Source organism: Orcinus orca, chromosome 5, assembly GCF_937001465.1.
Source record: "Orcinus orca chromosome 5, mOrcOrc1.1, whole genome shotgun sequence".
Taxonomy (NCBI): Eukaryota; Metazoa; Chordata; class Mammalia; order Artiodactyla; family Delphinidae; genus Orcinus; species Orcinus orca.
The window spans coordinates 120,323,946-120,351,823 of NC_064563.1; the positions used below are offsets into that span (position 1 = coordinate 120,323,946).

The window sequence follows — 27,878 nt, forward strand, 5'->3', positions numbered from 1 at the left end:
CAACCCAGTAGGAGAAGTTGTAGCAAACACATACTTACCAGACAGCATGCAGGCTTTGAAAGAATGGAAAAAGGACTGAGGAGGTAACTGAAATTGAGCGGAGGTGATAGGGAGAAAAACAAAAGGGATACACCACAGAACATGTAAAGCTGAGAAGAAAACACATTTTGATTTCTGTATACCATATAGAAGTCCTGGAAAATGTACTGAAAATATTTCAATGATTCATCCTCTGTTGATAAAGTTAACATTTACTCTGGGAGCAATACTGAAAAGTTGAGTCAGTAGTAAAGTTCAAAAGTAGGTCAATGAACTCAACAAAATTCTTCATTTACACCTGCATCTATAATTACCACCCTGGTCTTGAGATACAACTTTCTAAAAATGTATTTGTTTCCTTTTAACTTTGGTTCCTGGGGTTCTTGGTCACCATCAATATGCCAGGCAGGGAGCTAAGCACCTTTACATAAAACATCTCTTACCATCTTAATGATAAGTCTGGGAGAAAGGCTATATTTTTCCCGCTACACCGAAGAAACAACTGGGACTCAGACAGTAATGTGACTGTGTATGCCATGGATTCCAAATTTAATCTCAGGATTTCTTCCTTTAAAGTCTAATGGCCTTCCCCTTATACTGTGTTGCATAAACTTCTAAACATCATGGTGAGTACAATGCTAGCCATACAAAAAATGCAAAAATATTCTGTGGATGCTAGGGCTTACTAAATGTTGGAGATTGATAGGTTTTGCTTTAAAAGGCAAGCTAATGTACATTTGCCAGTGGGGTGGAGAGAGGGCAGAAATCTAGACAGTGGAAAGAACAGGGACATATCACAGTTTATTCACTTCCAATTCCATACACGCAGACTGAATTTCTAGTTAGTTCTGTTACTGGTAAAGACATAAGCTCACTCTTCTAACAATTTGCCTGGATACAAAGACCAGAATGTTGCTTGACAACTCTTTGGCAGTAACCACATTTGGGCTGTGGTTCCTTTGGCTGAATTTAAATTCAGCTGTATTTTATTCAAGGGAGACTCTTTCCCACTTCCATCTGAACTGAATTAATGCATAATAAATATAGGCATCAAATTTACTAATTGCGGTGAATAAGGATATCCAAGGGTTACAGACTGTCAGGAAAAGCACATTACAGAACCTAAGCATTCAATTTCAAAAAGCCTTTTAACATAAATATTTCAAAAGTATCAGCTTTGTTACCATTTCACACCAATGATTTTTATTTCCCAAACCTATTCTGACATTTAAAGGAACATTAAGAAAAAATACATATTGCATTATATATGGCTACCACTATATAATGCCACTTAAAAGTTGGTTTAGAATAAAGATAAAGGCAGAGGAAGGTTGGCTATGGTGAATCAAATGAAACCTTTTTCACATATTTCTTTTTGAGTTATGTTAGTGTTATATGATGCAAAGAAACACACACACACACACACACACACACACACACATACACACACACATACCACCTCAAGATCCCATTCAAACCTATCAACTTGGTTCAAACATCTCAGGATTTAATGATCATGACCCAATGATACTGGAAACTCTTACTAAAGTAAATGGGCTCTGTAATTAGCAAAATTGGACATTTTCTTTGACTCTCTGACAGAGGGAATGATTTTTGTTCCCCAGCGATCTGGTAGAACACTGTGTTAAGGGCCTTAGGTCATAGAGGAATGTTGGCAGAGAGTTCCATGCCACTAGAACAATAGGAAGGCAATCCACTAAAACATCTGTATTAAGGAGCTGGCAGAAGAGACAGTTGAGAAATGGGAGCATAAAAAATGAAAGTCACCCATAAGTTGGGGAAAGTTTCACCAATGAGTAAGGTGAATGGTTTTTACCCAGCTTGGATATTAAGCTCAAAAGAAAACAACAATGACCCAGTTAAGAAAATCAGATTCTATTTAGAAAGTGACTTAAAAAAATAAGTATTATCATAAGAGCTATTTATATTCAAAAGCATTTTGTAAAATCTGGAAGGTACATAATTGGCCTGGTCATTTGTTATACCCTCTGTCCAGGGGTTTTTCTACTCTGTGATTTACCAAAAGTCCCAAACACTCTCTGATAGGAGTTTCAACCAAATCAGTTTGGAAAGCACAAAACTATTTCTGGGGAAATATCAGTGGCACCCACTAAGGGCTCTGTACACTTCCATATAGGCTGATCACAGGAGTCTTTAGTACTGAGAATTCCCAACGGCTGCCCAGTGCATTCCTTTGCTGTGTTCTCAGTGTGAGATCCCTAAAGTGACTTGACTATCTTATAGGTATGGGACTTGGAAGACTTTAAAATCCCAGCTTGGCCCTGTAACAGGGCTTGGGCAACTTCCTCAACCTTCCAAGGCCTATTACCTCATTTGGAAAATTGAATTATCTACTTTTGGGGATTGTCGTGTTTATGAGATTAAATAACTTCTGAAAGTGATATACATATGAGAGCTTCTCAAAAAGACTTCCTGGATTGGTGAAGGTGAAATTGAAAAATCAGGGAAGTCTTTTCTTCTATGCAGAGATGATTCTCAAACTTTGGTGAACATAAAAATATCATCTGAAGAGTTTGTCAAAGAATGTTCATCCTAGAAATGCTGATTCAGTAATCTGGAGTGGGCAGACCCTGGTAACAAATACCGTAGGTGATTCCGATGTGGTTGGTTCATGAAACCACACACAGAGAAATAGTTTTAAAACATAATACTCTAGCCAGATTTTAAGGCAGATTGTTTTATTTGGAATCATCAGACATACTGTGATTCTTTCTTTCAATGTCTTTTCTCTCCTTCAAATCTTCAGGCTTCCAAACCCTCTAATTCTCATCTAGAATGAGTTCCCTAAGCCCCACTCCTAAATAGAAGTATATCAAGTTTTCACATCCAAGCAGCACTGAGTTCTAGTAAGCATGCAATGGCAAGACATCCAAGTTAGGAGAGCACTACACATTTCCTCCTGCCTATTTATTTTAAAACTGGATAAAAATAAATTAAAAGGTGTTCACCATTTTACATATTAAAATATAAGGCTCTGAGTTTGGGAATATTTTCATGGGAATCAGGTCCTATTCCCTAGATGATGGCTTAATATAATTCACAACTGCTATTTATTCCTTCACAAAGTTGATTCATGAATATTTATCCTGGACGAGATCTTAGTGGTTACCTAGTCTTACCTATTTGTTTTACAGCTGAAGAAATCGCAACCTATACCATCTGGCTTATCCTCCAACTCAGAATCTTCACCAACGAAGAAGTTTCCCATCCAAGGGAATCCTAATCGAGAAGCCAGTCTACGCTCAGAAAAATTTCCCCACTGAACCAAGCTTTGTTATCCCACGTCAGAAAGGAATCTGGTATCTTAAATTACAGTCATAAATCCTTCATATAAATAGAATGCAGGACATTTGGGTTAATTTCTTTCATAATGCCTTAACTCATGGGATAAAAAAGTAGGATCATAGATTTATTCCACAAAGGAATACACTCCTCCAACAGAATAAAATTACCTTTTTACTTCAATAATTGAAAGTCTAGCATTAAAGAGCATTAAAAAATTATTTGCTCTGAATAGAGATTCTCTGCCACTTTCCATTGTAAAATCTGAATGCTTTTTGGGTAATTGCTGCTTTGGGTTATTTCCCCATTTTCTTTCCATGTGTACAGAAAATTTAGAGCTGATGATATTTTTAATATGAATCTTTATCTGCTGTGTTCACAGATTATTTTTGCACTTTTCAGAGTGTGTTCTGCTAACCCAGGCCCACACAGCTTGCAAAGATCCCCAGAACTCTTTCCTCTAATTCTTTTCACTCTTTATAAAGCTCTGAAAGATATTGATTCTGCAAATGTTGAAAAATTAACTTATCAAAAAATAGCACACATAAAATGGGGACTGGCGAACGAAACCCTAAGAATATTGTTTTAACTGGAAATTGTACCATTAACTGCTACAACTTACTGTATTCCTGTTATGGCTCTTTGTGATATATTTATCACTGTGTGGGAACAGTTTAATCTACTCCATACAGAGAGCAGTAGGAGGTCTCAGTGGCCTCAAAATATGATGGCCCTCGCCACAAACAACTAATCTAAATTTCTTGCAGGTGGCAGGTCTAACTTTTTTCCAAAAGGAAATAACCCTTCTCTAAAAGTCAAATTTGTTTTCAAAGCTGCTGTGGTGTCTTTAACCACTTCTTTTTCTAGTTTTTCAGTTGACACCTTGTCATGACTTACGGTGGGTTGCATCAATCATTCTGGGTTCTTACAGAAAATGTTTTGTGGTGGTGACTATCCCATGCAAGAAACTAAGTGCCCTTTGTGGGTGACTGCGTAGGTACCTCTGATTTCTTGCCAAATCATCCAGAATGCCACAAATCCATTAAATCTCTCCACAGGGAGGAAAAAAATTCCCACACCCTAGAGAGAGAATTTATGGGTTCATTTCAATCACCACAAATGAAAGCCACCCTTAATATTCATTAGAGATTTTTATGGTGGCAATATGCATTATCTATTCCTATGCCCCTCTGAAAGGCCAATTTCCCTTGAAACCTTGCATGGCTCCAAGCCACTCTTTGTAGAAACCATGGCCTATGTCCAAGTGGAGTCAGAGGGGGCAAATGGATGAAATTTCCTTATCCATTGGTAATGATTCCGTTAAGCCATCGTGGTGGCTATGAGCTTCTAAGTTTTAAAAATGAAAGGACAGATTTGGAATGTACAGTCATGTCATTGTATCACTTCTCCGTCGTCATCTGTGACCATATGTCCTAAAGTGAAAGGGGCTTTTTGGTTTGCATGACCAAAGATGGCTTTCAAAACTGACATTTCTTTCCTTTGGAGAAATGTGTATACTGGGGACCTAAGTCTACGAGCCTGAGAACTGTTCGTCTCTTCTTTTTCTACCACTACCGTTCAAGTCACCATCATCTTGCACCTATTTTTCTCTTCCAATCTGTTTTCATCACTGTATGGAAAGCACTCTTCTCAGAATAAAAACTTAAGCATCTAAACAAGAAACAAACAAACAAAAAACACAAGCCATTAGCTTAAAACACTTCTTGCATAGCTCCCCCTTGTTTTTAGGAGATGAACAACAAAATTTAGCATAACCTATGAGGCCGTAAGTGGTCTGATCCTCCCTTGTGCCTCATCTCCTTGCTTTTCTTGTACCGCATCTGTACTTACCTGTGCCACATCTTCTTGCTCTCTCTCCCCGCCATGCTGACTCTCATCCTCCCTCCTTTCGGCTAGTTAACTCCTGTGCTTTTTACATCAGATTTGAGCTCAATCATCATCACCCCTGAAAGTGTATCCTGACTCCTCAGCTGGATCAAATCTACCTATATAGGCTTCCATAGAGCCATGTGGCTCTCATAGCTCTCATCAAAGTTACCATTTCATTTTTATTTGTGTGGTTATTTCTAGTTTTGTTTCTGATTGGACTATGAGGCTGGCAGTGTTTGTTCTGCTCAACATTGTATCTTCCTCACCTGGAACAATGCAAATACTTCAAAACAAATTGTTGAGTGAATAAATAAATGAGTTCCTGACTTTAATCCATTTTGCACCCTGGCTAAAAATCCTTTTCAGTGGGTGAGATGTGGGCTTCAGTTTGGGTTGGGCTTGAGGTGAACTGCAAAAAGGCCATATTTCTAATCTAATTATTCATCAGTGTGGTTGTGTTTAATAGCTGGGAACCATGAGATGCATAAAGATCTTACACTGAATATTCATAAGGGCTTTAAGGGTGAATTCAACCAGTTGCTTTACAATTTCATAGGAAGGCAAGGGGACATGAATTTCTTTCCTTCATTTTTCATTCTCTTATGAAAAAGGTGTGTTATGCCTGAGAGTTATCTTCTGACTCTAAAATAAAATGCCATGACCTGCATATGTGATATGGCTATGACAAAATATATGAAAGGAGTTTTAAAAAGCTAAAATTGTTTTACATATGTAAGACACTGCTGATACGGTGATAATTTGGAAAGTCAGAAAAGGGCAATGGGGAGCCCAGTACGTGTACTCTGAACCCCACCTTCTTTTTGTCTGCATGTCTCAGAGATTCACAAGCGTGGGGTCACCAGGGCACCTCCGAGAAGCTATAAGCGGGGTCTCACCCTACCCAAACTAGGCAGTTCTGGCTTTCTTATCTATAGGGAGAAAATTGGGCAAACTATACTTATACATTTTAAAAATTAGTGAAAATTAGTAAATGTACATTTACTACAACATTATCTCATATGATACAAAATTGCTGAGAATTATTGATGGTGAGACTCTGACATCAGGTGTGGCATCTTTGTGGTCCCACAGCCCAGAGAAATACCTGACGTATCGTAGACATAATGCTGTTTTTCACTGCATGAAAGGTAAATAATTATAAACACATAATTAAAACTTGTAATTAAATAGTACTAATCATCACTAGAAATAGTAGCTCTTCTTCGTTACGTTCCAACTGTGTGTCAGGTATAGTTAAACATTTTGCATCCAATTTTTACAAGAACTCCACAACGAAATCTTCATTATGCCTATATAGATAAGAAACTGAAACTCAAAGAATTCAAGTAACTTAGCAATCACACAGACAGTAAGCAGTGAGGCTACAGTTCAAGTCTAGGCTTCTTCGGCTCCACTACTCTTAGTTTCCACCATGTACAGCTCCTCTTTGCCACCATGTTTATTTTTCTTTCTGCTGAACTATTTAAAGATAACTTTGTGATAGGAAAGGTCTGGACTGAGAGTTAGGAGGTTTACGTTCAGTACCACCTCTGCCATCATCTGCTGTGGGACCTCAGGTAATTCACTTAACCTTCATGCGCCTCAATTTCTCCATCTGTAAGATGGCAGTGATGTTTTGCCTAGTTCACAGCGCCAGTATAAAATGAAATGTGGGAAAAGTTATGTTGCATCTCAAAGGCAGGGACTCTATTTATTAAGTGATTAAGCCCCTATCTTGAATTGGCACTTTCAAATGCATCATTTCATTTTATACTGAAAGTTGGGAACTAACGTCTTCATTTTTCACAGATGAGAAAGTATAGATACATTACTAGCCTAATCTCGAAAGTTACAAAGTCATGCTCTTTGCAGGAAAACGGACTCTTACTGATTTGGGTTTAAAATCTAGTCCTGCAACCTACTGTTACATTACATAAATTATTTAATCTCTTTTACCATTAAAATGGGAATAATAATACCACCTAACTGAATCATAACACAAAGATAGCATATATAAAAGCACCTGAAATATAGTCAACTGCTAACTCAATGGAGATTATGATCGTCATTTTATCGACATGTCTGCATGATCAGGACAAGATCTCAAAGGTGCCACCTAGTGTGTGTGTGTGTGTGTGTGTGTGTGTGTGTGTGTGTATGTGTGTGTGTGTGAGAGAGAGAGAGAGAGAGAGAGAGAGAGAGAGAGGGAGCGAGAGAGAGAGATGGGTGATGGTGGCAGAAGAGGATGTTTCACTCCAGCCCAGCACTCTTCACACTGCACGGCCCCTGCTCTTCTGCCACCCTCTACAATTGTACTTAAACTTCACCCGCCCATTTGTCAAAACAAGGTTTTGTCCTCTGAGATGGCATTCAAAAGGATTTAAAAAAATAGTTCTTCTTGAGTGGCAGAAACCTTCTTAGTTCCTGAGAATGGAAATATAGACATTTTGGTTCATGAAGAAGTTTTCATGGTCAGGAGAATCTGGCTGTATCCCAGGTGAAGTCTGTATTCACATACATAGTTGCTGGTTCAGAACATGAGGAAGTAGCCAGGACAGAGGAAATGTAGTTGGTCAGGAAAAAGAATAGAAAATAAAAATCCAAACCTAAAATAGCTTATGTAAAAAAAAAAAAAAAAATAGAAAGAAACCAGGTCAACAATGGGCACCTGAAAAGTGAGAAGACAGCTGCTTTGAAAAAGCTGAAAGAAAATCTTTATGTACTAATCTCTTTCTGCACATAGGCCTTATCTTCCTTGGTGTACCCTCATAGCCCAAATACTGAAGATAAAAAGGAGTCTTAAATATCATTGATAGCTCTCCCTCTTTCTAAAGATGAGGAGGTAGCAGGCCATGGAGATTAAGCATCCTGACCCAGAGAGATCCCAGTAAGTGACAGAGTTGAGCTCACAACTGGCTCTCCTGGCTCCAACCTGTGTTCCTTTGATGTGTAACATGGCTTCTGACACACTATGCTGCACACTCAAAATATGACTTTGTCTTTAGCTTGCTTAGCAATAATTGAATTTTGAGCTTGCTTCTCTGCCACAGAAGAAATTCTACCAATACTTGGGGCATTCTCCAAGGCTCATTATATAAAATGTTCTAACATTTAGGCCTCTCTCTTCCCAAAGGCCAATGTCCAGTATTAGTGATTTGCTTTATTCTTCTGAACCGCGCAAAAGAGTTAGGTTCTCAGTAAGGAGGCACTTGAGGTCTCCCATGTTCAATGAGCATAACTGGGTCCCCTTCAGATTGACATTCATTGTCCTCCTTTGTCTATCTGAGAATCCAAAGAAGCAAATTTCAACTTTCTTGTAGAAGCCAAAATGTAGTTCTAATTGATTATCATGGGTCCTATATCATTATCACAAGAGCTATTCTAAATTACAAATATTTTATGAAGACTTTAGAAAGATTTTATTTTGGGGAGTACCAATTCAACTTTCTCCTTAATTTGATGCACTTGCGTAAATAAGCACAGAGAAAAAACAACAACAAAACAAAGAGAGAAGTGGGACAAAACCCTTAGGGCAATTCATGAAAAAGAGGGATTCTTGGTTTCTATAACAGTTTTAGAACTAGACCACAGGTCTGTTATTTTCACTTACATTCATGAGGTTTGTGTAACTGGGAAAAGCCAAACATTAGCCCAAATAATTTGATTCGTTTGCATTCTACATTGTCCTGCTTCAAAAGTCTAATTTAAAAATATCTCTAGTTATCCTGGACTTCTAGAATAAGACTTCACACTTACAGAGCAATTACATTTTCTCATTTTATCTTTATATTTATTATACAAGATTTTATTAGAAAAATACATTTAAACATTTCATAAACATTTCCAAATTACTCTCCTCAAACTCAACCTAAATAATTTCCATAAATCTGATATCTTGCATTATAAGGTCTCATAATTTAAATGTTTCTTCCATAACTTCTTTTTTTATTTTTTTAAATTTTTAATTTTTTAAAATTAATTTATTTTATTTATTTTTGGCTGTGTTGGGTTTTTGTTGCTGTGCGTGGGCTTTCTCTAGTTGCAGTGAGTGGGGGCTACTCTTTGTTGCGGAGCACGGACTCTAGGCGCGCGGGCTCAGTAGTTGTGGTGAATGGGCTTAGTTGCTCTGTGGCATGTGGGATCTTCCTGGACCAGGGCTCAAACCCATGTCCCCTGCACTGACAGGCAGATTCTTAACCCCTGCGCCACCAGGGAAGCCCAACTTCTCTTTTTTAATGTAAATGTGTTTGCACATCTGGCCAGATCTTCTCCAGGATTATTTTATATACAAGTATCACAATATGTTTCCCATCTTAGTGAATTTTTATATTGAGGATTGTGATTATTTGTTTTTCCTTTTTACCTTTTTTCATAAGACCCCATAAACTCTCATTATAAATATGAAACGGTAGATTCTTCCTCCCACATACATATTCATAGCCTAAGTGGCTTAGGAGGCACTTGACGTGAGTTTGCTAATGAGTGAATAAATGGATGAATGAATAAATGAATGAATGAATAAGCTGTTGCAGCATCTCCCATTTTTCAAATTCTTCTCTTGGGTAAATGTTAATTTTCCTTCCATCAAATACCATTGGCTATAATTAAAAATTTGTCATGTAAAATACTCATAATTAATTATTTGTTCTTGTTCATTTAGGACCTTAAATTATTTTTAGAATCTTGATTCTCAAGTTAATTAATTTCCGTGCAGATTGTAATAAGTATAAATATCTTTTGGTATTTTTCTATCACATTTTCCTATTTTTCCTTCTGCATTTCTCAGTCCAGATTATCATTTACTCTGCCTTCCTTTTCACAGGTTGTCCAGATCCATTCATTAAAACCTGTTCTCTTTCCATACCGCCGTAATTCCAAGGTAAGCAGATACAAGTTTAAAGCTGTTCTAACAAATAGCTTTTGCTGTTAGAGTTGCATACAAGGGCGTTAAACTATGAGGAATCAGGCATTGATGGTTCATAGCCTGTCTTCCTCTGCGTGGATATGGGAACAGTCTTCTTGGTATGTGTTATTCACTGGGCCAGTAAAAATATGCCCATCAGTGGGACACAGAGACTTTTGTCAGGAATCTAACATCACTAATGTACAAAGAAAATGACAATAGAGCCTATGAAATTAATTTTGCATTTTTTCTAAACCACGTGCCTCCTTACTCTCTTTTTACTGGTCCTCTCATCCTCATTCCTTTTCACACATTTTTTTCTTCAAAGTGTACCACACGAATACTTACTCATCCATATGTATTTTTAACCTTCCATACTAGTCATCAAACAGGTAGAGAAGAAAGGAAGTTCTAAATGAGAAAACAGTATAAACAAAGCTATGAAGATGGGAAACAAATCACTGTGTTTGGCAAAAGGATGGTATCACTGTGCTTGTAGCAGAGTGTGTGTGTGAAAGAGACTGGTGAGAATCTAGTTAGAAGGCAGAATAGGTGAATGAGTTTGCTTTTGAACCTGTCGATGTTGGGGAGATGCTTAAAAGTTTGTAAGGGGAGCGGCAGCACTAGTAACACTAATGATTCTGAGCTTCAGAATCATTATTCAGGTAGCATTTATCAAGTAGATTAGTCAAGTAAATTAATCTGGTAATGACATGTCATGTTGATTGAAGGAAGTAGACTAGACTAGGGTCAGAGATACTGGGAGAGATTGCCAAGGTTGAGAATAGAAAGACAAAGTAGAAGATAGGCACAAATAGCTTATCCTGGTTTTGTCACCTCTCTCCCATAGATCAGTAGTTTTGGGGGGACAGTATTAAAACTCTGAAACCACTTAGCAGTGGGGCTGTAGGACCCAAGAACATTTTTCTATGTCAATAATTAGAACATCCACTACTCCCATTTGAATGGAAAGGTTAACTGTAAAATCTTTGTTCCTTTATTTCTTGGTTAACTTTAGCACACATCCTGGTCCTCTCACTGAAACAGTTCTGTAAAAAAATCTTCCATTCTCCACACTTTCTCTTTTGGTGCAATTTTGATGGGTTCACATAATACTCCAATAAGACCTTTCAGCTCCACTCTTATCATCCTCTTCTTATGCATTTTAAGATGCTTTAAGTAGAGCTTTGTTTATTTTCTCACCTTGAGATTTGGTATATAAACTTCACTCATTTTTCTTTGACTTTTATGTAATTTGGTTTCTCATTATTATAATTTTTCTATCTATGCTGCATTTGAATTCTTCTGTACATGGGTCTCTGTTTTGTTCTTTCAGGCCTTTGACTTTCCTTCTTTCTGAAAGAGATTTTGTTACTATCATTTTTAAATATATCACACTATTTTTATAAAATAGATTCTGGAAGATTTTAGACATTTGAAGGGAAAAAGGGATATTTATTCCCCTTTTTCATGTCAAGATTACTTCCATTTCTTAATCTGATAAACTATTTATTCTTCTTATAAATCTGAAAAAAGTATCCGAGATTTTGAAAAATATATTAGCTACTCTTTTAATATTACCTTAAAGGAAGACCTCGTCTCCTTTGCAACACACAAATTTATTCTTTCTTGCCCTTATTCCCAACTAAGTCTGTGGCTCACTTTCTCCTTTTTTGTTATGATGTTTCAAATTCTCAGCACGCAGGATTTCATAAATACCCTTCAATCACTCTCCTTGTAAGTTGATTGTAAACACTTGGCTACAAATATTATTTTTGGTTACCTCCACTATTACCTTTCTTAAGATGCATCTGAAATTCTCAACACCACTCATCTTGGATGTTAGAAAAGATCGACATCCCTAAGTAGTTTTTCCTTTCACATCTCTCTTGTGGAATTTACACTTTCATAAATCTCATCTTTTGCCTTTCTCAATTTATATCAAGTCTGTAATCACATATCTCTCCCCAATCCTCAGATCCCATAGACCTTATACACAACTAAACTGCATGTTAAACATCTATGTGTGTCTCATTCTCCCCTTGTTGACTTCTGTGAAGAGTCCTTCACAAATAATACATTTCCCTGTCTGGATTCAATTTGTTTATGGTATCTCAACTGAGTAAAATGTTGCTCCTTTCCAAGCCCAGTACAAGCCTCTTGACCCTTTGATTTAGGTATAAATATTACCTACTATCAACTGAGTCCTGATGTCATTTCATTTAATCTTCCCAACAGCCTTTGCACAGCAGACCTCGATAACCTTGTTTTACAAATGGGTATTTTCAGTATGCAAAGAATCACTTGGAGGAAAAGAGATGAGTAGGGTCTGAAACCAATACAGAATTGGAATTTGCGCATTAAAGAGGGTAAGGAGTTTGCCCAATCTCACTTTGCTAGTGATGTCAGCGTTGGCATTACACCCAGCTCTATAAGAACAAGCTTTGAGAGTGTGAGCCTGAAGTGGGCTAGCAGGGAGGTGTACCTGGGTGAATAAGGACTGTCTGGAAGACAAGTCCCCTTCAGGCCACCTCAAAACTCTGATTTAATGATGGGATCAAAAACACTGCAATCCACTATTGCTGAAATTTCTGACATCGAGAAACTAATTCGTGGATTGGTTTTATTTCCCCAAAAATGTGGGGTTTAGGCCCAGCTCCAATGTATCTGTATATGTAGGTACATTTAGAAAAAAATCTGGTCACACTTTTACCCTATAAAATTGCAAAAATGTCACTGCTGACTACCTGTCATTGATAGTAAGTAACACTCATTTGAGAAGACTTTTCCCTCAACACTATCTGCCTTCTGTATCTTGCCTAGAATGACAGTTAAAGTATAACCCAAATAATAGCCTTGTAATTACTACAGAAAAAAAATACCAGCTATGCTAAAATGAAACTAGATTTTTTACTTGCTATTATTATAGCATATATGTGTAGAATATAAAAATAATAATTTGCACTCATCCAACTTCTTTCACTCTATGTCTCAAATCCCTGAGCGCAAGGGGTCTCATTAAGTTTACCAAACCAATTTAACTCTAACATGTTCTTGAACCTTCTCTCCAAATCCACTGAGGTTTTCCTGTTCACAAATGCTGAACACTATCATCTGAAATTCTGAGCACTCTGCAGATATGTTTGACCTTCTGCAGATAAAAACTCCTTACTTAATCATTTAGCTATGTACTAAAATAGGCAAAACTACCTAAATAAAAAAGAAAAACATTACTATGTATATATACCAAAATCAATATACGCATTCACAAACACTCACACACACATAATAACTGAGTTTATGTACGATTGCATTAATATAGGGACAGTTAGAAGAATGAGAAGAAAAGTTTTATCTAGATCTATGGTAACAAAGTCCATTGGTTTCTAAAACTCCATTCATTTAGTCAGCAAATTTTACTCAAATATTTATTGAGTGCCTATAATATTCTAGAGACTATGGTGGATACAAAGATGAATTACTTATAGCAAATAAACTAACGTCCAACTCATCCCACTACAGTGTGGAGTGTGGTAAGCTCCATGAAGACAGGAGCAGTGCATGTATTGTTTAGCTCTGCGTCCCCAATCTAATATTGTACTGGCACACAGCGACACCAATATATATTTGATGCCTATACAATGAAAGAATAATGCCCTTAAGTGATCTAGAAGTTCAAAGGAAGGAACTTCCTGTCTGGCATGACCCAGGAAGGCTTTCTAGAGGACAAAGCATTTGATCTGAGTCTGAAGGGATAGGGTAATGTTTTTAAAGGAAACAATAATATACCAGGCAGATAAGTAACTTATGTTCAAGTTGAAAAAAATTAGACACTTTTAAATCTTAGAATATTTGTGTTATTTAATTTTAGTTTGTCAATTACCTCATGAGTTTAATATTACTATTTCCATTTTACTATTGAGAAAATTGAAACTAAAAAGTTCAATAATTTGCCCAAGCTAAACAAATAGCAGAGGTTGGATTCAAGCCCAGATTTGTCTAACTCCAAATCCATACTCTTTCTCTTGCACCATATAGCCTTATGACCTAGCTTAGTATATGGAAAACACTATAATGTATTAGCTTAAATCAGGATCCCTAGTCTAGTTTCTAGATCTTGGCTCCATTTCTTATTAGATCTGTGACGTTGTACCTGTTACTTTTTTGTACCTCATTTTTCTCAGTTGTAAAATAGGAAGGAATTAATAGTAGAATAACACTTCCTACATTATAGGGTTGTTGTGAAATTTAAATGAAATGATACATGTGAAGTGCTTAGAAGAATAGCATGCACAAAGAAAATGCTCATTTAAATTAGCTATTATTTGTCAGTGAAACTGCAAGACAACAGCAATAATTTAGACAATTCAACGCACATCTTCTTGATCTGAATCAACATCCATTGTCTTCCTTTAGTTAAAAAGAAATCCCTGGAAAATATTATGCAGTAGTTTATTCAAACACAAGGAACATGTCTAATAGTAACATGATAGCAGAAGTCACAAGAGCTGCATTGCTTTTTGGAAAGACAGCTCTAGCTCTGGTAACTTTCCAGAGACTCATAAATTTGACTGAATAGTACGTTTGTTATCTGTTTCTTTCCAGCTAGTACAAACAACCAGATAAGATGATACATTTCCGTAGTTTACAAACTTACCCATGAGTGTGGGAGATCCATATCTGTACAAGAAGACTTGAGATATGGGTGGTGAGTGCAGTGGAAACAGTTGTCCCAGGGTCCAACCCGGTCAATTTGGAAATCAACATATGTCCACAGCGGGTTTTCTGGGAAAGGCTTCCAGCTTTTCCACATCTGAACTTTACCTCCACTGTGGGATAATATTTTGGCCAAGCTGCATCCAGTTGAAGTACTGGGTCTAACCAGTGATGCAGAAATAGAATCCAATCTAATCTCCATTTCTTCTTTCCTCCTTGTACTAACATTATTAACTCTCTTTTCTTGGGATTTGGCTAATTTCATACAGGAAATCAATGTTTCATCTTCATCTTCTGAATGGTAAAGAAAAATAAGAGGTCTGAAAATTTTTCACATGTAGAAATTATGACTATTATAATTCCCTTTATATAATAGAAATGAATGAACATCACAGGCTAAACCAGGAAGTCATATAATTTTACAAAATAGTTTTACAATAGCATTTCTTTTTTTTTTTTTTTTTGCTGTACGCGGGCCTCTCACTGCTGTGGCCTCTCCCGTTGCGGAGCACAGGCTCTGGACGCGCAGGCTCAGCGGCCATGGCTCACGGGCCCAGCTGCTCCGCGGCATGTGGGGTCTTCCCAGACCGGGGCACAAACCCGTGTCCCCTGCATCGGCAGGCGGACTCAACCACTGCACCACCAGGGAAGCCCTACAATAGCATTTCTTTAAAGGGTAAATCTTTGATATATTAAGTGACTGGTTTTGTAAAAACAGATTTACCTAAAATTTTTTGAAGGCATATATAATGATTAAAGCCAGTTTGACTGGAATGACTGGAAGCCACACGCAAATAGTGTACTGAAAGACACTGTAGAAAAAATACAAATTAAAAAAAATTCTCCACATGTTATAAGCATGATATGGTATGTTTCTATTCTTAAATATTTTTAATGTTTGAGGTCATGTGTATAAGAAAGTATCATAAAGAAGCACATCAAATCTTTGCCTTACTTAAAAGAATGAAATCTCAGTAGAGATTTTTGGAAATTCTTTTGGTATCCTAAAATTCTCTATTTTAGTATCAATCTGCAAAGAGATTTATTCATGTGGTATGTCTCATGGTGAAATATTTTGGAAAAGTAAGAACAAGACTGAGAAAACAAAAGGAAAAGGTACAATCTTTGGTCCTATAAAGTTGATTAGTGAGACCTATATTTGCATGTAGTGTAGGGTCTGATGAAATTTCTGTTAGTATATAAAACATTTATAGAAAATAGAAACATATATTACCCTTAGTAACTTGTGCCATATGGTCGAATCTATTTAAGTTCAAATGCTTAGCTGGTATAAACAAAAGATTATGATTAATAGCTCATTCTTGTAAATAAATGAAAATCAAAGTTGCATGTCACGATCTGCCAATTAGCTGCACTCACATCAAAACTGAATCATACTGTTTTCTATGGCCAAGGAATGGGAACAGTGGACAATGTTGACCCTTATTTTCTTGTTGAGCTTTACCCATAGCTTTCTCTTACTCTTCCTCTGAGTCTGGTTCTGAAGGAAAGGGGAAAGGGAATGTCATGGATGAAATTCAGGAACAGTGTAAGGATATTTGTTTCACAAATAACTTGGCAAAAAAAAACCCCAAAAAACTCAACATTTAATGATTACTTTAAGGCCTTATCAAAATGTCCTTCATTAATATATGCTACCCCAGTTCTTCCTCAAAACGTTTTTATCAGCTCATTGAGCTCTTACTTACGGAGATTTATTGATGTAGGTTTCATCTCATTCAGACTCGGCACCCTGGCTTTCTTGGTCCAAACCAATTTCTGTAGTCTCTTTAAGGTGCCCACGGATTCCGCGGGGTCATCACCTGATTTTATGGCCTAGCACAAACACAGCTCGGGGTAAAGACAAATCATTCTCCACAAAAAATTAAATATAAAATGTGTCGAGATCATAAACGTAGGAAAATTGAATAATATGACCTTGACCTGTAGCCTGAGACAATTAAGCAATAACTTGAAAACACACCACCTTTTGCAGGTTCAAATTTGTAAAAGTATATTACAGCTGGCCAGTCATAACAAGACGGAGCAATTTTTAACCAATTTTTTTCTTTTTACTTTAAAATGCAGCAAAATGGATTGAATCCAGAGCAATCTATAAATGAGGCACCCCTGCTCAAGGTGAAATGGTGGACAGGAAAAAGTCCTTTGCAGCATAACGTAGATAGAGCCAGAAATTGAAAGTTGCTACTTGCATGTGTTAGAATAGACTGATAGTGGTAAAAAAAAAAAAAAAAAAAAAAAAGCAGAATACAATTTTCTTTATTTTCCTTTTGGAAACTTCTGGTAAAACAGCATTTTATTTCAAGTATAAAATATTTTCAAACCATATACTTTTCTTTAAATAGCCTCTTGCTTTCTAAAAGATACACACTGAGAAAAGCAAAAACACAGCCACAACATTCTATGCTATGTTTTAGTACATAGTCATTAGTATTTAGTCATTGGTTTATTGTGGCAAAAAAAAGTATTGATAAAAGAATTAACATTGCTTTAATGACTCAAAGTTTTTTTTGGAAGATACAGAAATATTTCTCGCTAGCTTAATGTTGACAAATTTGTATTTATATTGCTTTTACCTATTATTTTTAAGATATTATTCTCAAAGATTTCAAAATATTTTGGAAATTAATACTTTATGTGCTAAATGTTATACTAATTGGTAAGATAGCTGTATTCTGTTGTATTAACAAGATAAGAAATTATGCATAGAGGAATACTTCTTTTTCATTCAGAAAACTCAGGATTCAGAAATACTTCTCTGCCTGCTTCTGCCTCATTCTTTCATCGAACAGCTGATAAATGACATCGAAATAGATGCTGCAATTTTTAAAAGTTGAATGATTTGCTTCCTCATTAATGTTTGAATGAGCCGTATTTATAACAGTGCTTCCCAATCCTTTGACAGAGACTGTAAGCCCAAAGAAATATTTGGAAGAAAAGGATCTCTGGCATGCAAACGTTTTTAATTATTATATTTAGTTCTTATTCTTGGTCTTTAAGAATGACTTTGAACAACCAACATAAACTTGATGTTCTGATTGCATATAATACCTAAATAAGAAATGGGATGTTTTGTCAGAGCAAGCCATACCTGTTTGCATTAAATAAATGGAAAAATACTGAAATCATTTTAATCTTACAGAGAGGACTGTGATGAGATTTTCTTAGATATGCAAAATTTTCCTCTTTTTCCAAAGGTCATGCTTAGCTTACCACGATTTCTATTGCTATTTATTTTTGTTATTTTCCCCAGTATTCCTTTTCAGTACTTTCTGAGTTACTCAGCTTTACAGGTCTATTACAACTCAAGAAGAGTGATTTTCTAATCTTTAGCCCCTTCCAGAAATAATGAGCTGGCATTGCACAACCATTGAGCACAGTATTTTTTGTTGTTGTGCTTCTTTTCTTATGGCAACCTCTTCATCTTACAGACAAAGCTTAATTGCTCCATTGAAACACTGGCAGAAAAATAACCTTCTCTTTCCCCCTTCTTTGTGAAAAAGACTTTCACTTGATTTGGGGAAAGATGTTAGATCCAAGGTAACTGAATTTCTTATTAACCATTTGCCCCTAGGAGGAATGGAAACTTTTGAATAGTGTCTAAATTCAAATGTGTGGTTCCATGGCCCAGAGGTGGTAAAACAAACTGGCCCCGCATTATTTTGTTCACACTCTATTATAGCCTTTTTTTTCTTTTTTTTGGGGGGGGTACGCGGGCCTCTCACTGCTGTGGCCTCTCCTGTTGCAGAGCACAGGCTCCGGACGCGCAGGCTCAGTGGCCATGGCTCACGGGCCTGGCCGCTCCGCGGCATGTGGGATCTTCCCAGACCGGGGCACGAACCCGTGTCCCCTGCATTGGCAGGCGGACTCTCAACCACTGCACCACCAGGGAAGCCCGATTATAGCCTTTTTGAGACACAGTATTGTTAACTTTTATATCTTTATTCACTTACTCATATTTGAATTATTAGAGATCAGTCTATTGCATTTTATTCATTTTTGAATCCGATATGCCTAGGATTGTGCATGGCTTAATAAATGCTTGCTGAATGTAAATATACTCTTGGCTTCATACTTATGTTTTATCTACCAAATGGATTACTCGTAGTAAATTGTTTATATTAGGCTGGCTACTTTTTAATAGCAAAGTACTTCTGGAAAACTTTCTCTTGCTATTAGATTGTATATACCTGATGCATGAAAATTAGAGTTAATATTATTATAAGAGGTATAGAATCATTAAGATTTTCTATTAAAAATAAGTCTTCTAGAATATTTTTAAATAATAGTGTTATTCACTACAATCCTCTAATCTGTTACCTGTATATTTAGACTGAATTTGATTAAAATTTCCATAATGTGCCTTTTAATTTCTAGATATTTTCTAAGAAGACCGACCTGTAAATTAAACTTACCATTCAACCAATCAACAAACTTTTATTGAGCACCTACTATATGCCAAACACGATCACACTTTCTGGGAATACGGCATTGAGCAAGTAAGATGAGATCCCTGCTTTCATAGTCTACATTCTAGAGAGAAGTGACATACCATTAACATATAAACAAGCACATGAACAATAAAATGTGGCATAAGAAGTGCTGTGCTAAGAATTCACAGGGTGATGGCAAGGGAATGGGGGGGTTACTAATTTACATTAGGTTATCAGAAGGGTTTCACTGAGGATACTGAAACTGAGGCTTGAATGACAAGAAGGAACCAGACATATGAAAATCTGGAGATCGTTTTGGATTCAGTGGATGGTCAGGAAGAACATTTCAACTGAAACTTTGATAAAGAGCGAGCTAGGCAAATTGCAGAGGGAAGAGAATTCCTGGAAGAGGATACAGCCTGTGCAAAGGTTCTAAACCTGGAATTCTTGAGAGAATTCTTACTGTATACCTAAGGAAGAGAAAGAAGGGAAGAGTGGCATGAGATGAGGCTGGAGATTTAACTAGGAGTCTTCAAGGAAGATTTTTTAAAGCAGGCTGAGGAATATATATTTTACTCTAATCAGAGGAGTGACACAACTTGGCTTATATTTTTATTCATCTTCCCTCTTCAGTGAATTTTGATCATCTTCCTTTTTAAAGGACTTTTCCCAATAGCCTTCAAACATGCTCTGATCTCATCCATCTTTAATTCACAATCTTTTATTTACCACTCTTTCTACTCCCTTTCCCAGGCATGCTTCTCAAAAAAGCTAACTGTGTATGTTTCCTTTAATTTAATCTTTTTAATTTCTCATCCTTTCAACCCATCTCATGTACTCATCAATCAGCTTTTGTGTCTACTATTCCATTTAAATTGCTTTTGTGGTCCAATGAACTCCACAAACTCCATTACTACGTGATATTCAGCAATATTGACCATGATGACCTTTAGGAAATACTTCCTTTTCTTGGCTTCTGTGACTATATGTTCCTGTTTTTTCCTTTCACCTTTTTTGGCTGTTTTTTCTCTAACTCCTATATGCTGGCATCTCATTTTCTCTCAAAATTAAATGCTTAAATTCCTTTAGAACTAGCTCTGGGCCTTTATATAATATTGCCATCATTTTTTTTCTCATCTACACACACACACACACACAGACACACACACACACACACACACACACACACACACACAGCTTTTAATACCACTTATATGCTGATGATTTCCAATTTATTTCTCTAAGGCTTTCTTCAGAGCTTCAGATTCACCTCTCCAACTGTCTATTTAAAATGATTTATAAGCCTGATCAAGAGTGACCTCTAGCCGCCCCGCTCCCAAACATGTTTCTCATCTGGTCTTCTTCAACTCACTGAATGCCATCTTCATCCACCCTCCTGCATATCCCACAAATCGGATTATCACCTTTGCCATTTACCTCTCTTTTGGTTACTTATATTTATCCCATTACCGAGTTTGGTCTATTCTCCAATATGTGTCTTGAAGCTGTTTCTTTTTTACCATTTCCATTGTTATCACCCTAGTTTAATTTTCTTTCATTGAAACTATTGCCAAGTCCCCAATTGGTTTTCTTTTAGTTTTTGTACTCCTTTAGTTGATTTGTAATATAAGGTTAGAGTTCTCTTTGAAAGATGTAAATCTGGTGATATTACTATCTCTTAAATGACTGCAGAAATCCCAAGTATTCTTTTAATAAAATCCAAAACTTAATTGGGTCTATAAGGCCCACTTCTCTAGGGTCCCCACTGGCTCAGAAGGTGCAGGCCTCTAGTTTCCTAATCTCTGTAACTCTCCTTTCTCAGGGTTTTTGTATATGCTGCTCCGTCTGCCTGGAATGCTTATTCTCATTCTCTTGACCTGGTTAATTCCTTCCTACTCACCCCTGGAGCCTCAGCCTAATGTCATTTTTTTCAGGCAGATCGTTCCTGACTCCCAAGTCCAAATTAGGTCTGCATTCTTTTACAGTCTTGTCTTTCACTGCAATTTCAGATTTACATTTTTGTGTCATCATTGGTTAAATGTCTTTCTTCTCCAATAGGTTCTAAACTGAAGGAAGGTAGGAACCATACCCTTCTATATAAGTATCATGCAGTAGCCTTAGTATCTGTAACATTGTTGACAGTTAGTACTCCACATGAATTAGTTAAAATAATAATATGAGGGCTTCTCTGGTGGCGCAGTGGTTGAGAGTCTGCCTGCCGATGCAGGGGACACGGGTTCGTGCCCCGGTCTGGGAAGATCCCACATGCCGCGGAGCGGCTGGGCCCGTGAGCCATGGCCGCTGAGCCTGTGCGTCCGGAGCCTGTGCTCCGCAACGGGCGAGACCACAGCAGTGAGAGGCCCACGTACCCCAAAATAAATAAATAAATAATATGAAATTAATGAATGAATAAATGGATGAGGACTTGATTTGGTAAAATATCTATTTCTTCAAAATGTAATGATGCAAAAAACAGGATTAGGAATTGAGAAATGAGAGGAAATTTAAAAATTATTGTATTTTGCTTACTTATTGTTTTCCTTCAATAAAATGGTAATTATATGTGAATATAAATTTAATATTTTCATACATATATTTTAATATTTATATACTGTATTTTTATATGTAAATGTGCATATCTTTTAGTTCACTTGGCTCACATTCCTTAAATAATGTAAAAATTTTGTTACAAGTGTTGGATTAAATACACATCATTTTCTGACACTTTGCTTGACTATTAGGATGATAGAACAGTTTTTAGAAAATAGCACCAATGAATTATTGAACTGGATTAGTCCTACAATCATATTTTATGAGCCAGGATGGAAATTACTGGACTTCTAGTCTACCACCCTATTTAAAAAAAGAGAAAACCCAGAGAAGATAAGTGGCTTATCCAGGGAAGATAATTCATTAATAACAGAGCTAGGATGAGAATCAAGTTTTCTGACTTTTTTTTTTTTTGCGGTACACGGGCCTCTCACTGTTGTGGCCTCTTCTGTTGCGGAGCACAGGCTCCGGACGCGCAGGCTCAGCGGCCATGGCTCACGGGCCCAGCCGCTCCGCGGCATGTGGGATCTTCCCGGACCGGGGCACGAACCCGTGTCCCCTGCATCGGGAGGCGAACTCTCAACCACTGCTCCACCAGGGAAGCCCAAATATTCTGATTTTTAATCCAATATTCTTTCTCACAAGATTTTTAGGAACCAACTAATTATCTAGTTACTAGTTATCTGGTATTGATGGTCAAATTAAGACCAACCAAACTCAGGGTTTTGATTTATAAGTTAAATATGGTTCTCCAATATAGAGGATAAGTATCAGGTATATAGATTTATAGGCCTATCTTCATATATTTATATAAAATATAATATATAATATATATCTTCTTTTATATATGTCTTTATATATAATACATATGAATATTTAATATCACATATATTTATACATGTGTTCTCTTTCATATATGTATTTCACTACCAGGGAATTTAAATCTCTTCTAATTTTATCCCCTTCCTTTTACACAGGAGAAACTGAGGCTTATGGAGATTAAGTAAATCCAAATCATCTAACTGTATGAACTGTGATCTCTTTATGCTACTAATGAAAAGGAAGTTGGAAAGTAACATGATAGACCTTGAATGAAGTAAAATAATTTCCCTTTGTTCTTTTTTTGTTCTTAATTTCTGATTTAGAAAACTTTTCCTCCTAGTGATCTCTTTAGCAAGTATTCAAATAGAAAAAACCAGATCACCTGACATCTATAGCACATAATTTCTTCAAAAGCGGAAATAGAGGTTTTTAAAAACCTATTATCTTGGTTTATTTTTAAAGGAAGCTTTAATGAACACCCTGAAGTGAAACTTCAAGTAGTTTCATGTATTTTACATTGACGATTTCTCTGAACCTCGTAGTCTTATGACTTTTCACATATTTACTCAAATTTTGCCAATTCTTAGGGCTTTAGAAATGATTTTTTTAATGCACACAATACACTGTTAAGTGGAAAATCAGAATGCAAATTTGTATAAAAAGTATAAACCCCCCCTCTAAGTGCCTTCTTTCTTCTTTATATACTCGGCATTTTCCAAGTTTTCTACAATGAAGACATATTACTTCTATAATTGGGAGAAATTATATAATTTTAAAAATGTATTAAGAATATAGGTTTGTTTTAATCAAATCTATTTCTGCCAAAACTGTATCTCCATTCTCTTTCCTGTGAAAGTGATTACTCTCTATTTATGACCTAAAACATACTCTAAAAAGATAATTTGTAAGGTCACAATGATCAATTAACATTTAGTAACTCAATGGACAGTAATAAAACCAAGAGGATTATGAACTAGAATCAATCAATGCAAACAAGTTTCATCTCAGAGGTTTATTTCACTGCTTTCTTTGGAACTACAACTAGCTAAAAAAACAATTTGGAAATAATTCATTTACACAAAAGAAATATTGATTGAAGAAATAACTGGTGGAAAAATTGCCATGTTGATGTTAAATATACTTACATAATTATAATTAGAAAATGTATTATTTTTGTGATAGAAATTGAAATGAAATGAAGACTGTATCAGCACTTAAAATAGGGTTGGGCACAATAAAATAAGTCATTGAATGAATAGGCAGGTGCCTACACTAATTAATGAAATAGAATATATTCTCCTAGAAGCCTTATAAGATATTTACTCATTCATTCAACACATATTTACTGAGCACCTAACCTCTGGGAGACGCAAAAGAGAATAAGACATTTTGTCTGCCTTGTGATGCTCATTGCTTAATATGAGTGATTTTAGAAAACAGTCACCTAAGTTTCTGTGTCTGTCCCTTCCCCTGAAAGGTGAGCTCTTTGGGGTTCCAGAGCTGTTTTGCACATCTCAACCCCGGTCTCTAACATGCTCAATAAATATATGGGAACTGAACAGTTGGTGAAAAATACATCTGGAGGAAAAGGTGAATGTGTGTCATATGAGAAATACAAATAAAATGTGATGGTTATTCACAGGAAAGACTGCACCAAGTAAGGTGCGGAAAGGAAACGCATTTGCCTAGAGGATTAGCAGGCATTCGAACAGCTAAGCAATGTAATTTAGCATGTCTAATAAAGCCTTTTGTGTAACAGGCTTATCCCACTAGATAAATACAAATCACCTACTCAAGTTCTAACAGATTTCTGGCTCCTTCTTCTCCCTCTCAAGCAGATTTTGGGGTGCATAATTCTGGTCTTGGAATAATGTGTCATCTAGGCTCTATTTTCCAAGACGCAAGGAAGTTACAAGTTCACAGCCATCTCTCCCCATTTCTGTATGAGTAGCCAAGACTGCTCTTTGCTCATTGACCCGTAGGTTGCGGTCTATCTTTTAACGTGGAGACACTGCCAAGCCATCTGGAAGCTGCCAGGATTACACAAGTCAGAGATGCAAATGAGGTTGTGTTGGTTTAAGGGGAAAGGCTGCAGAAGCAATATCTTTCCTACTTCCATGTAATATCCTCTGCTTTGAAATTTTGAAGAAGTTTCTGGAACAGTTCATAAGCACATTTCTTTTTGGGGGGGGTACAGTCTCTAGCTGACCAAAAAATGTGAATGATAAGAAATTTAAGAGCCAGTATACAAATTAATTAATTTATTTTAAGCACCTGTTGGATTCCTAACACTATACGGAGCTATGGGTATAGTAAATTACATAGAAAAAAATACAACCCTTGTATCTAGGAGTTATAATTTAACATACACAATAAATAAATGAAAAGTGTCAGGAAAACCTGGTTTAATAGAACCAGCCTTGGACTGCAGATAAGTGACTGCTCTGCTGTGATGCTCTGCTTTGTGACTAGACATGTGCACTTGAGCAAGCCATTTCACTTCCCTATATGTCTGCAAAATGAGGAGCTGGATCATAGGAATGCATTGCTGCTCAAATAAGTTTAGGGACATTACATTATATATGTATCCATTTTGCTACCTTATATAAACTCTTGGACCTCAGAAGAGTATCAAGGAAAAAGTGGGAATGAGCTACTATTAATCACAGATTATTAACATTTGAAAAAGCCTTGTATTCATCTAGTCCAACACCTTAATGGTGAGAAAACTGAGGCACAGAAATATGAATTTCATAGCCTAAGAACACAGTCAGTGGTAGCTCCAGGTCCTTTGATCCAGTTCTTTTGATTCTGTTCTAATTATCTCTTAGTCTTCCCAAACGCATAGCCTTATTTTCATCGGGGAAGTCCTTCTAGTATTCATTGAGATTCAGTTGTTTTTCTCCCCACAGCTCTTTGATATTTTAACTAGTCATTAAAAACTCAGAAGGCATGGGAAACAGCAAAGGTAGGGTACAGTAATTTTTCAGGGAATAGAAGTAATATTTAAATAGTACCTTTCCATCACCTCTTCCTACCTAGCACAGCTATCATTCCTTTGACAAAAAAGTACTGTTGAGAAGAAAACTATAGAAACTTAGATGTTAACATGTTAATTATCTTTGGGAAGAGCGGGCCATAAATGGAGATATCTTGAAACTATTATATTTGTACCTACATAAAGAAAATGATTTGTTATAGATGGTTATTTGCCACAGACTCTGCAAATTTATATTACATCTTGGGAAATAATAATCAAGGGAAGTTGTATAATTTAGCTTATAGTGTTCCCAAAAGCCAATCTGGAAAAAGAACTGCAAAGAGGATTTACAGTCTATTCAAGCCCATAATATTACAAGACTTGCTGCTGTACATGAGTGTCCTGGAAATGTTTCCATACCTGCTAAAACATGTCCTTTCCCTGAACCTCTGTTTAGCAATAGCTCAACAAGGAAAGGAAGGTGGTTGACGTGATCTGAGGATTTCAATGTCATACGAGAGAGTTGGCACACAAAGGTGATATACTTTATAACACTAAAAAGTTTTCCATGTCTCAAGAGAAATTGCTAAATTTTAGGGAAAGTTTTTTTTTTTTTTGCGGTGTGCGGGCCTCTCACTGTTGTGGCCTCTCCCGTCGCGGAGCACAGGCTCCGGACGTGCAGGCTCAGTGGCCATGGCTCACGGGCCCAGCAGCTCCGCAGCATGTGGGATCTTCCCGGACCAGGGCACGAACCTGTGTCCCCTGCATCGGCAGGCGGACTCTCAACCACTGCGCCACCAGGGAAGCCCTAGGGAAAGTTTTTTTACATTAAAAACTCATCCTTCTTTGAAGGAAATGCTTCTCTTGGGTCAGGAACTTTCTCAATAAGGACAAGTCTTTTTATGTTCTCTAAAAACACTTCCATGTGCCAGCTGAAAACAAATGTAACAAAGAACTATAGAAAACAATGCTCATGGCATTAAAATTATTGGGAAAGAGATGGAGAAACTACTTAAATATGATACAGTAGGCTTAATATGTCTTGGGAGTGAGAAGAACTTCAACATTCAAATGTCACCCTTTTTAATGTTAAAAAAAGAAAAGAAGATTGATGCTGACATTCTTTAAAACAAACAAAAACAAAACTGTACAAAGATACCAGAATAACTGGGAAAGGATTCATTTCCTCAACCAAAATTATCACATTATCAAAGTACAGTGATTAATGTTTCATCGGTAACTTGATCGTTACATACACGTATACAAAGATGAATACATATGTGCATGTATGTACATATAGTATATATACATTATATGTATAGTGAATTCACTCCCAACCCCTCACTTACTCAAGTCCCAACACATGGTCCAAAGCCCAGAAGAAGTTTGGTAGAAAGTTAGGGTCAGAAAAATGGTTTATGAAGCCGTCTATTTCTTCTTCCCTTAATGCCCTCCATCATTGGGTACATAATGGGTATCTCTCTTTGAAACTCTGATGGAGTTTAAACTCAAACTAAATATACATTTGGAGTTGGGTCATATCTGGCATCATAGTATTAGGGGACTGAAACCACCCGCCCTGGCCAGGCACCGTAGTAACCACTTGCATGCGTTATCTTACAACAGGAGATCCTGGTAAGGAATGTGGAACTAGCAAGCTACCACCAATGGGAAGAATTCAGGAAAGGTCAAAAGGAGAGAGGAGACTCTAGTCCATATGTCCTACCAACTTCCCAGAATCCTTCTCACTGGAATCCATCTTGGCTGAGTGATGCTCACGCCACCAGGAAGGACCTTGGGTCAGAGTGATTGGCCAGAGACAACCAGTAAACTAACCCAACTACCGTAAAACCTGAGATTGCAAGCCATGTGGCAGAGTTCTCCTGGGTTCCTTACCCTGCTGTTCTCTGCCCGGGCGCCCCTTCCCAATAAAGTCTCTTGTTTTGTCAGCACGTGTGTCTCCTTGGGCAATTCATTTCTGAGTGTTAGACAAGAGCTCATCCTTGGGCCCTGGAAGAGGTTCCCCTTCCTGCATCAATAGCACAGGATATTTTTATTATGCTTGGTTCCTGTCAATGTAAGGTCCTTACTGTCAACTTCTACTCTTTTGAAAAATCCAAGTACCTGGCATTAAGCACGGTTTCTACCCAGGGCACCACAAGCCTACAGCAAAAGGCACTGGATAGAGTTTATAATAGAA

General features: G+C 36.9%; 1 protein-coding gene across 1 annotated transcript in view; it reads right to left on the reverse strand.

Annotated features, from left to right (window-relative positions):
• The window catches only part of LOC101286414 (SAM domain-containing protein SAMSN-1), a 109,563-nt gene that overhangs the window by 66,126 nt on the left and 15,559 nt on the right, over positions 1-27,878 (reverse strand). Inside the window, exons 4-5 of the mRNA XM_033417835.2 lie at positions 16,582-16,708; positions 14,814-15,166 (exon numbers count right to left, since the gene is read on the reverse strand). Coding sequence (XP_033273726.2) covers positions 14,814-15,166; positions 16,582-16,708 — 480 coding nt within the window. The remainder of the gene's footprint in view (positions 1-14,813; positions 15,167-16,581; positions 16,709-27,878) is intronic.